Below are 11,713 nucleotides of genomic sequence, written 5' to 3' on the forward strand. Positions count from 1 at the left end.
CTTCTAGCATTAAATGATTCGTTCCCAACTGTATATTTACATGTAACAGCATTTTACCTTATTCTTATGGGCTATCACTACTTGCCACTAAACCCACACGTTATAACTTACATATGAAACGAAACGGGGAGACCTCGAGCACCCCTAAGAACACAACTAAAACAAAAAATATAATACAAAAATAAAACAATCCAAAGTACATGCCTTACATACACTATGTAACACAATTCTTAATATTACAGTAAGACTTGAAGTAAGTATTAATTCAAATTAAAAAATAGTTTGAATAATGGAGTTGATTTTTAGAAATGTACACTATGGACGTGAAACTTTCTCAAAATATACAAATAATCGTACTGTACTAATACCACAGTAGTTTCTTCGTTTTGTTTTTTGTTTTAATCCTTTAATTCAAAGACAGTGATTATTTTCCTCTCAACCATCAAACGTAATCTGATATTTTGTTTTGCACAGTATTCAAAATAAACAATAATAAAACATTTTGTCCGAAGCGGAAGTGACTGTTAAAAGCGCATGCGCAGAGGGTGGAGCCTGCGGAAGTCCTGACGGGAAGGTCTTTTGTTTGGAGTTCTCACATTCGCGACACTCCGTTCGACTTCTCTGGTTCATAACCGTTTTTTATCTGCATTCATTTCGGTGAGTACACGCGTGTGCGTTGACTTTGTTTGATGTCACACGTCATCACTTCATTAAAGACGACAAGGCATGTGATTCGATGGCGTAAAAAATTAAATATAATCGTAGTTACACGTTTAGTGTTGCCGTCATGGGCGACGTTCGGTGGCTCGTTACGCTAAATTAGCCCAATTTACGGATTTTCTCTACTTGCCTGGTACGTTGTAAAGATTGTTAGATGACACTACGCCTACATTTTTCACGTGAAAAATGCACTTGCAAATAAATCTCGCCATATAAATTCCGTCGGCCGTCTGTTTAGTAGTGTAGATTAACGAGCTCGTTCGAGGGCCCAGCTAACCTGTGCTAGCTCAGCGCATGGTGAGGCCCTAAGGGAGCTAAGGCTAACAGCTAAAGCCATTAGCCAGGTAAATTTAATTTCAATCGTGTAAGAAGCATTTAGCTTATTTCGCCCGACACAGTTATAGCTCCGTGTAATGCCTTAGCTGTTAATATTTAACTATGGTTTTACACAATTCAAGTACCGTAATTGCACCCGGAAACCAAATCGTTTGACTTCACGTTTGCAACCCTCTTAAACCTGGTGTCATCTTTTTTAAAGGTGTCTTTTATGAATAATCAAAAGCAGCAAAAGCCAACGCTTACAGGCCAGCGTTTCAAAACTAGGAAAAGAGGTTGGTGAAACTTCTGCATGCGTATCACTTGGGTCGTTCTGCTTTCTAACAAGTGCGCACTCCCTCCGCAGATGAAAAGGAGAGGTTTGACCCTACTCAGTTTCAAGAAAGTATCGTACAAGGCTTGAACCAAACTGGCAGTGACTTGGAGGCGGTTGCGAAGTTCCTTGATGCCTCTGGCGCCAAGCTTGACTACCGCCGCTATGCTGAGACACTCTTTGACATCCTGGTGGCTGGTGGAATGCTGGGTATATTTTGTGGACGTGCTCTGAACAATCCTTTTTTAAAACTGAGATCTGTTTTCTTAATCATATTTGTGTTGTCATGCAGCGCCAGGTGGGACTCTGTCTGACGACATGACCCGCACTGAGTTTTGTCTCTTTACGGCACAAGAAGACCTGGAGACAATGCAAGCATATGCTCAGGTAGGCAGGAAGTTTGAATATGAACCTGCAAGTAGGAGTGGGCGTTTTTATTTAGCTCCATGTTGCATTTAAGATTATTTTATTATAATGAAGAAGTTATGGTGTGATTTTTTTTTTTGTTGTTGTTGAAGATGCTTCATCTTTTAATCAATTAAATGTTTAGTGTAGAATCTCCATATTAGTCTCTGGTGGGTGTGTCCCCTAGGGCAGGAATAGGCAAGTTTGGTCCTAGAGAGCCTGCATGTTTTCGGTGTCTCCTGCCTCCAAACCCAGGTGTTTCAAATCATCAGCTCATCATTACGTTGTGCAGGAGCCTCTCAGCTGTGTGTGAGGAGGGAGACCTCAAAAACATGCAGGACTGCGGCTCTCTAGGACCGAATTTGTCTATCCCTGCCCTAGGGGGTGATCACAATAGGGTTGCTTTTGTTGGCAGGCGTGGCTGGTGAATGTCTATCCCGCATAACAACAGATCATTCACCTGACTTGTGGAGAACCGCTTTTAATGGCCGCTCTTTTTGTCGAATGCCGTTACCTGAATGACTGAGAATTGACACAGTAATTCCATATTGGATACTTTCCGTGGTAATTGAGAGTGCTTTTCAAGATATTCAAAACTTAAATACAAACAAAATGGATAGCTGTTCTTGCTGACATGAGATGGCATTACAGAACCTTAACTGCTCTATTCTTTTCACTTAAGCAGCAGCAGCATCTGGAGCTTGTTTCTCAGATTTTTGCTTGCAACACAAATCAAATAATCAACAAAGCAACAGTGCATAACTGACAGGGTTTAAATTCACTATGTAGCACTAACCTTCCATTTTGAGAATTCCTGGTTTATTATCGTTATTTGCTATGGAAATTTTCCAACTATAAATTCCCGCAACTTTACCCGTCTCCGTTGAGCGCTTACTATAAATGTTCTCCAAAACGTTCCCCCGCAGGTTTTTAACAAGCTGATCAGGCGTTACAAGTACCTGGAGAAGGGTTTTGAGGAGGAAATCAAGAAGGTGAGCACATTTTATAAAGGCTGAGTTGGTAGTGGATGTATGTAAAGGGTGCGTGGTATGGGTTGGACAAATGAGCGTGATTGTTTCGCACCTTCCGGTGCAACATTTTGTTAAGACAACAGCCTACACATTGGCAAAGTGTCTATTTTCATGTAACCATCATTTTATTGTGTGATTCTGCATAGTTGCTGCTGTTTCTGAAAGGGTTCACTGAGTCTGAGCGCAACAAGCTGGCCATGCTGACTGGCATTCTTCTGGCCAATGGCAACATATCAGCCTCCATCCTCAACAGCCTCTTTAACGAAAACCTTGTCAAAGAGGGTAAGGGGCCGGTGTGCCATGCTGAGCACTTGTGCGTGGACGTGTCCTTGTAACCGCCGCACTCTTCTGTTCAGGCGTGTCTGCAGCCTTTGCCGTCAAGTTGTTCAAGTCTTGGATCAATGAGAAAGACATCAACTCTGTAGCTGGCAGTCTCCGCAAAGTGGGCATGGACAACAGACTGATGGTACGATATTTTGTGAGGAAGTGTTCTTTTCTTCTTGCCTTTGCTGACGCTGGTGCCTCTTTCCCAAAGGAACTTTTTCCTGCCAACAAGCGGAGCTGTGAGCATTTTTCTAAGTACTTCACTGACGCCGGGCTGAAGGAGCTGTCCGACTTCGCCCGCAACCAGCAATCCATCGGTGCCCGCAAAGAGCTGCAGAAGGAGCTCCAGGAGCAGATGTCTCGCGGAGACCCACTCAAAGAGGCAAGGCAACCGACCCGGGAGAGACGACTTACTGGTTGTTGCGCCGGATCAGGGTTTAACGATGGTCTCCTGCCACCACAGATCATTGCTTTCACCAGGGAGGAGATGAAAAAGGCCAACCTCTCAGAGCAGGCAATGATCAGCATCATCTGGACTTGTGTGATGAGCTCTGTGGAGTGGAATAAAAAGGAAGAGCTGGTGACCGAACAAGCCATCAAACACTTGAAGGTTTGTCACTCCCCGTGTCCGTTTATGATTTTGCGCTGGTTCATCAGAGGTGATGTGAAGTGACACTCTTCTCGACAGCAATACAGCCCTCTGCTGAAGTCCTTCACCTCCCAGGGTCTTTCTGAGCTCAGCCTGCTGCTGAAGATCCAAGAGTACTGCTACGATAACATCCACTTCATGAAGGCCTTTCAGAAGATCGTGGTGCTCCTCTATAAAGGTCTGCGACATGCACACACCACATAACTGCAACTGTTACGAAGTGCGTGTGGCTCTGAAACTAGATTTCATGAAATGACGACCACCTGCAACTAGATTTGTTGTGATTGGAAAATAAAATATTTCGCAGCTGAAAGTTCCATGCTGCATCTTAGTTTGATAAATGACATTTCAAGGTACCAAGCGAAATCCGACAGCCACCGCCAAGCAATCACAATACTGTATTTACAGTAGAAATAGACTATGTTTTTTTCATGGCCGATTCTGATGTCGATTAGTCAATGAGGCCGTGAGACGATATTCATATTTTCTATTCTTAGTTGTAATGTCCTCAAGAATGTTTACTGAACAACTTTTCAAAATGACTTTTAATTTTTGTATCAGACAATAGACATCCTTTTAAATTCCTAACAAAATGTTCAGGGATTTCCCAAGGTTATCAGTACGTCTAAAAAAAAAAAAAGTCAATTGGTGACTTAAACAAGTAAATACCATAGTTTTCTACAGTAAATATTTATTTTTCCAAAAGTTAAAAATACCTGAAATCGTAAGCTTTAAAAAAATTTTTTTAATGTTTAACAAAAGGTTCCCAGGGTCAGCAAGCCTCTCTTATAAAGCTAACTAAAAATTTGAATAAGTAGTCCCCCGAGATTAAAATGATTTTAGATTTACTTTATAGCGGCCATCAGATTATTTATTTTTAAAGGCCGATACCGATATTCGTCAAAATGCCCAATATCAGCGCCTCTATCCCTAATTTACAATAGTTTTTTTCCCTTTTTGTTCTTTTTTTACAAAGTAATACTTAATTGTAGAATATTTATAATTTCATATTGTTAGTCCAGCAGAATCATTGCATCCCCCTACTAAACTATGTGAGAAATCAAAATGCCACATTACTTTAGTTATTGATACCTTATATTAATCTGTCTGTTTTGTAGCAACTGCCCCCAAAAAATCATGTTCAAACACGATTTTATTTTGCTGAAAATCAGCTAATTTAATTGGTATGCTGTAATTGATTAGAATAGTACGTCTCTGCTGACAGTTGTTACCATCAGTATGGGGCTTACTCTACTCGTGATGCAATACAAAAACCATGAGCTGACTGTGCAGTCTCGGAGGCGGAAATTAATGCATGCAAACCTCCGTTGCTGATGAGCTTCTTTCTGCAACAAAGCATTACGGCTATCGATTTTTCACAAGACAGGCCTACTCAAATGTATCTAACTAACCAACTGTCACCCATTGGCTAAAAACAAACAAAAACACCCAGACATTTTCCCGCAGCATCTAGAGGTGGCGTTAACATTTCTCACAGTTGAAGTTCCAATAGAGTACAAAAAAAAAGTGCTTTTTGCAACACATAAGATTGGTAGATAATTTGTAAATATAACAGACCATGTAGGGACTGACAAAGAGTTGGTAAACTAAATTTGTGACCAAATACAATATATACTTGTGACTTAAAAGTGAAATGTTGAGTTTCTGCTGCAGGAGTGCAGTCATTGAAACGAGGCTGTCGTGCAAACACACTCTCCTTTATTCTCATTGGTTTCCTCTTTTTATTATTAGCATATGGCTACAGTAGCTGTGGCAGTCAAATTTTTCTTTGACAATTGCACTATGATGCCTTTTATTTTGTCTGCGGTTCAATAATTTGTAGCGTCTCAAAGTGTTGTTTTCCAAGGGTATATTTTTGTGGTTGGGGGGCCTTAGTCTAGTTCTGTGTCAGCGCTCTGTGTGTAGAGACCTTAATGTCCTCTTATTGCCCCCAATTGATTTTTGCACCTTTTCCTCAGCGGATGTATTGAGTGAAGAGGCCATCCTGAAGTGGTACTCCGAGGCCCACCTCGCCAAGGGGAAGAGTGTCTTCCTCGAGCAAATGAAAAAGTTCGTGGAATGGTTGAAGAATGCAGAAGAAGGTGAGAAAGTAAAGTGGCACTCAAAATGAATGCAGACAAGTCCAAATGGGAAATATTTGCAGATTGTTTTCATTTTCTGGACACGGACACTTATCTAATTAATTATTATGCTGGTAATTGTATAATAACTTTGATTCCTTAAGCGTCTGTGTACTCTCAAAACTTTGTCGCTGTGTGTACGTGTATCACTTCAGTCTAGTTATTGAATTGCAGCTTTATTTTCACAAGCAATGCATTGGTGAGCGCGTTGCAAATTGCAATTCATGTGGCGGAAATAACCCGGCCGGATGTCACTTATTTTTTATTTATTACCTTTAATCTTTATCTTGAATGATTGTCTTATTTGTATTGATTGTTATACACAAACCTTTATATTTGTTAAAAGTAAAAAAAAAAAAAAATATATATATATATATATATATATATATATATATATTTTTTTTTAGACTACAACTGGTGAAATGGTATACCCCTAAATGTTACTTAAAGCACTTTTGTATTCAATTGAATTTATTTATTTGCATTTCACGGTAATCCTTGAAAATAAGTTTTACAATCACATAGTTTTATTGGGAATTTTCTGGCCACTCGATTTTGTTTCATTTTATTTGTTGTAATACATTTAATTGTGTGTTCTATACAAATAGAAAAAAGCTAATTGCCATTTATTTCATATCATTTTAACCCATTAAGGCCTAAAGTGCCTGCCAAAACATACTTGACTAAAACCTATGGGTTGTTTGGAAATTCAACAATCTGTTTCAATGCCTACTAAATAATTGATATCTCGGCTCCTGAAGCAGATCGAAACATAATTCCAAAATATTCAAGAGTTTACACCTGTGGCATAAACTTCATAAATCCGGGATTTATAAAGAACTAAAATAAGTATTTATTACTTTTTCTTTTTATTTTACTGATCACTAGGCCGAGTTTTTATTTATTTTTTTCTGCCAATTTTTTTTGTATCAACCTAAAAAAAATCCGTATGAGTTGTGCAGGTCCCTTTGGACATTGGTTATGGTTGCGGTCAAGTCATTCAAAACTTGATTTATTTTCCTCCCCCTGCAGAATCTGAATCGGATGAAGAGGAAGCGGACTGAAAATCTTAGACATCCTGAGATGAAACCCCACGCTAACCCCCACTTTTTTTTTTTTTTTTTTTAAATGAGTAGAAAAGGGATAGGTAAAATCTCAATGCCCTTCTGACTTTTCTACTTCCTATAGTTCTCACCCTCACAACCTGCACATGTTATTTTAGAACTATTTTATTTTATTTTTTTAAGGGCTAGGTCCTCCTTTGTAACTGGTGTGTTGTCCTCTTCAGTTATCACTCTTGTAGTGCCCTCTAATTTGGACAGCAAACATTCCGTGTGATCTTGTGGCTTCTGCTTGCTTCGGTTGTCACTCTGAGTTCACAACAATTTACCACAAGACTGTGAGGCCAACTGACAAATTTTTGCCAAAGTTCTTTTTTTCTTTTTTTTCTTGTCTTTTGTTTTCATTTATTTTCTGCCCCTAAAGCTTAAACTTGGCCCAGATGATTTTGGCTCTTCTCACTCAAACTCCGCCTGCCTTTTGTATTTTGTCCCGTGTGTTGTGGTCACACTGGTTAGTCCATTGAAAGACACGCCCCATATATTGCCTCGCCAGCAATCAGATTATTGGTTTCTACTTTCTTTAATCTGATGTAAACCAATTGACTTTTTTTTATGAAATAAAGCTTATGAAATTATCGCATTTGTTTTTAGTTGACCAAAGAAGCATTCAGCACAGATGCACACCACACCACTGATGTAAGGAAATCCAGGTTTTTCCTGCAATTTAGCATGCAGCATGTTTTTGCTCATTTTCTGTGCAAGACACTAGCTGAATGATGACACTTGTTTATGATACAAAAATATTTATTTTGCAGAAAATGATTTGATGTGCAAAGGTATCAAGCCACACAATACAGTAATGTTACACATTTGATGTTGAGGTAAACATGTTTGAGGTAGTGCAACATTTCTTAGGCGGATTATACATTTGTGTTCTAAATATGCACAATTTTCATGCACTTTGTATGAAAGAGCCTTCCTTGTGCATCGGCACACAAAAGTGATGTGAATTGTGCAAAAATAAACATTTGATTAAGTTAGACTTCTGCAGCAGTACCTACTGAGGGGGTTGGTGGGACCAAAATAGTGTAACCTTACACATGGGCTCAGGTTGCAGCTCAACCAAAACACAGGTTGGTTGACAGGCGCAAACGATGGGATCAGAAAGTGCTTTCCAGTAGTGATTTTTTTTACTCTCTAACTTTTAAGCTAAGAATAAATATATTTAAATATGTACAAATGTAAACTTGCATGACGGCTCCATGTGGATCTGAGGCTTTACACTTTAGTTGAACGCTTCCCGCTGTCTCTGAGCTGCAGAGACAAAAAAAAAACAAAGTCATTTATAATAAAGTGCAAAGCAACAGAACTGAAGTCACATGTTGAAATAATCAGTTAATGTCTACTGCAAGATGAAACATTTACTTGAGCACTCTAGTAAAATGTATGATTTGGAACATTAATGGAACTTTATTTTCAGATGTTTGTGTTCGGCTGGCTGCAATATCTTGGTCATTGGGAGAGACCAGTGTTGAGATTCATGTAATTATGTTAAAAACAAACAAACGTGGGCATGAGAAAAGTCCGGACACTGTTGGTGTACTTTTTGCAGGTATCTATACTTGAGTATTTCTGACAACTTTTTTGCATTCCATATATTTGAAAACATCTACTTTTTTACTTGTATAGGCTTGATTAAAAAAAAAATATTCAGCCTGTGTGGATGATTGCATAACTTAACAAAATATATATAACGAGAGAAGGAAGGCAAGGTTTTGTGAATAAGGGATAAGAGCGAGAAAGAACACAACCCATAATACAAGAGGCTAAATATTCCCCATCCGTGACCTTATTTAAAATAATTTGTTGACAACTGTTGCAGAATTAGGCCTACTGCATGTGTTTAGTGCCATCCTTAAAGCTACCATTTTGTGCCATTTTATCTGATTCCGGCGCCTTCATAATGGTCGTCCACTATCACCTTCACCAAATGCACCAAAAGGAATAAAACTACACTTCCTGTATGATAAATGCTAATGTAAAGGGAGATCTTGTTTAATTAAAAAAAAAAAATACATTTTAATTTTGTTTAGTGCTTATAGTCTCCCTGCATGTTCTTGGTTAATTGGCACCCGTGAATTCCCATATTTGTAGATATTTTGTAAAACTTTTTTTTTCATATTTGATATTTGGGGGATGAGCAAACCCCCGTTTTTTAAAAAATATATAAAACGCTCATTGAAGCTGCGATATATTTAAGCTAAATTCAAGGATCAATGGAGCGAGAAAAAAACAATGTTTTGGGATATATTTATAATATCTCATAATAGGTCTTCAACTGTTCGCGGATTTTCACTTCTCCCTGACTGGTCATTGTCCCTATATATATGCCCCGCGAATAACGGGGGTCTACTGTATAAATAGAGTTGAGTTGCAAAAAAATTCTACTCTGACGGGTTTTGACAGTTGACATTCATAATCACTTTTGTACTTAGACATATTTCACAATGAACTTTGTATCTTTATTTAGGAATACGTTTTAGAATAGTGTTGTTTTTTGTATTAAAGAACAGTGCGAGCTTCCCCCCCCCCCCCCCCCCCCCTTGGGGCATGATCCTAGTTGGCCCACAGTACACCCAACCACATCACTGACCTGCTTCCTCTGGTTGCTCAGACAAAAGGTGCAGATCGCCCGCAGCGGCGGCGCGCTCCGCTGCGCGGGTCCGTGCACGCCGGCCTGGTGGCGGAGGCACGGCTGCACGTCGCGGCTTTCCTCCCCCAGCACCAACACGTTGGCGAGGTGTGAGATGTAGCTGCACGCCAGACGCAGCGTCTCCACCTTGGAGAGCTTCCGGTCGGCAGGCTCCGTCGGGATGAGCGTGCGCAGGGTGGTGAAGGCCGTGTTGACGCTGTGCGTCCTGTCACGCTCCCTCGCGTTGGCCGCCTGCCTCTGTTTACTCGCGCCAGGTAGACGCGCCTCTCTGCCGCGTCTCCGCCTTCTCCTCCGCCTGGTCGGTTCCGGCTCCTTATCGCGACGTGGGCTACAACCACCGGTTGACTTCCCGTCCGATCCGTCGCTCTCGCTGTCCTGGTCCTCTGGGTCGGACGCGAAGCCGTCGGCGCGCTCGCTGTTGGCAGACTTCATCGTGGCAGCCTGACGTGTGAACGCGGCGTGCGCATCACTTTATCCTCAGGGGTGAAAATAGCACCGAGTGGCCCGAGCAGCTGCTCCTGATCCGGTGACTGAGGGGTCCGCTCCGGATCAGCATAGCATTTCTGCTGAATGACGGCTGCTTTCTGGGTCGCCAGCCCACGTCGGAGAAGGGAAGACAGGTGGAGCGTGCAGGAAGAGGAGGGGGTGGGGGTGTGTGGGGGTGGGGGTGTGTGGGGGGGACACCTGTTTCTGCTTTGCTGGAAGAAGCGGGTTTAAGTTGTGCTCTCGTGGTGGGAAGTAACATCAGATATAAATTAAGAAGACATAAGAAACGTAACTGAAAATCCTATCAATATCACCTATACGTGTTCTTTGTATAGCTGCTTTATATTCCACTTTTGTCAAACGAGGCACTGAGAGGCCTATGTGGTACATACTGCTACCTTATATGGAGACAGGGTTCGATTCCCGGTCAGTGCCCTAATAACAGCTAACACTGGTCCTATGCCAATTGGAATCTGTTCTACGTTCACAATAATCCGCCAGGCCGGACCAGTATTTCATCCCACCATCAGGGCCAACAGGTGGTCATCAGTTGACAGATCTAACCCTACTGTTCCATTAACTGAACACCGCTCGGGTTCTCGTCATGGATTAAGGGTGGGGAGGTTGCGGCTTACCTTATAGTTTCTCCAAAACCACGCCCTTCCAGGTCTCACCATGCCCGCACGTGAGCACTGAAGTCCCCCCAGTAAAACAATGGAGTCTACAGCACTGTTCTCCAGCACCCCCTTCCAAGGACTCCAAAAAGGGAAGGCAGAAGAAAGCGGCCCACTCGTCCACCAGGGTGAACCCAACAGGCACTGACATGGTGGGGCAATACTTATATACAGTGCTGCTCAAAAGTTTGTGAACCCTGCAGGCATGTTCAGACTTTTTGCATAACATATTAAAATAACCTTATTAAATGTTTAGTCATATCCAAATTTACAATGCTGACATTGAAAATAATGTACTTGAATAAAAAAAATGATAATATTGTCATTCATTCTTGAACAAAAGTGTCTAGCATAAACTGCCCGCTTCCGGTCCCTCCACAGTATTTTGAAATCATTTAAATCAGGATTTTGACTGGGCACATCCAAAACATGAATCTTGTTGTTCTTTAGACATTCCTTGGTTGTATTGCGGGAATGCTTTGGATTATTGTCATGTTGCATGATCCAATGTTCTTGTGGTTCTTGCTGATATTTTTAGAAGGTCGTCCACTTCTAGGCTGGATTGTAGTCATTTTTAGTGTTCTGTCGTTGCAGATGATCTGCTTCACAGTGGAATGATGAAGCTCTTAACTCTTTCTTTAATTTTTTAGATGACTTTATAGCTTTGCCAAGACAGATGTGCTGTCACTTCCCACTTCCTGAGGGCCCCTGAGATTTCTCTTCCTCTCAGCATGACTGACCCGTATGGGTTCACCTGAGTAGACTAAAGTGACGTGGTTTTGTCAGTGATGCACAATTTCTTTGCTAAACCTCTCATTTCATTGGTCCATTTCGGTAGTTAGTTTAGTTACCAATTTGTC

General features: G+C 41.0%; 2 protein-coding genes across 3 annotated transcripts; one reads left to right on the top strand and one right to left on the bottom strand.

The window, feature by feature from the left end:
- The first annotated feature begins 536 nt into the window (after nucleotides 1–536).
- bzw1a (basic leucine zipper and W2 domains 1a) lies at nucleotides 537–7,615 on the top strand. Of its 2 annotated transcripts, none has more exons than XM_086069509.1 (12): nucleotides 537–657; nucleotides 1,259–1,331; nucleotides 1,403–1,579; nucleotides 1,662–1,756; nucleotides 2,701–2,766; nucleotides 2,952–3,087; nucleotides 3,162–3,271; nucleotides 3,341–3,511; nucleotides 3,593–3,739; nucleotides 3,818–3,956; nucleotides 5,758–5,880; nucleotides 6,952–7,615. In XM_086069509.1, exons 2-12 carry the CDS (start codon nucleotides 1,268–1,270, stop codon nucleotides 6,981–6,983), a joined length of 1,260 nt encoding a protein of 419 aa, XP_085925635.1. In that variant the 5' UTR covers nucleotides 537–657; nucleotides 1,259–1,267; the 3' UTR covers nucleotides 6,984–7,615. The 2 variants fall into 2 exon arrangements, with proteins under 2 accessions (XP_085925635.1, XP_085925636.1); XM_086069510.1 differs by lacking the exon at nucleotides 537–657 and adding an exon at nucleotides 774–853.
- Nucleotides 7,616–7,772: 157 nt separating this feature from the next.
- LOC147179625 (transcription factor 15-like) lies at nucleotides 7,773–10,308 on the bottom strand. The gene is made up of 2 exons (XM_086069511.1): nucleotides 9,634–10,308; nucleotides 7,773–8,294 (listed from the first exon to the last, which is right to left on the bottom strand). Exons 1-2 carry the CDS (start codon nucleotides 10,123–10,125, stop codon nucleotides 8,259–8,261), a joined length of 528 nt encoding a protein of 175 aa, XP_085925637.1. The 5' UTR covers nucleotides 10,126–10,308; the 3' UTR covers nucleotides 7,773–8,258.
- Nucleotides 10,309–11,713: the final 1,405 nt, after the last annotated feature.

This window comes from Leptonotus elevatus, chromosome 2 (assembly GCF_054856555.1).
Source record: "Leptonotus elevatus isolate MCC_2025b chromosome 2, RoL_Lele_1.0, whole genome shotgun sequence".
Taxonomy (NCBI): Eukaryota; Metazoa; Chordata; class Actinopteri; order Syngnathiformes; family Syngnathidae; genus Leptonotus; species Leptonotus elevatus.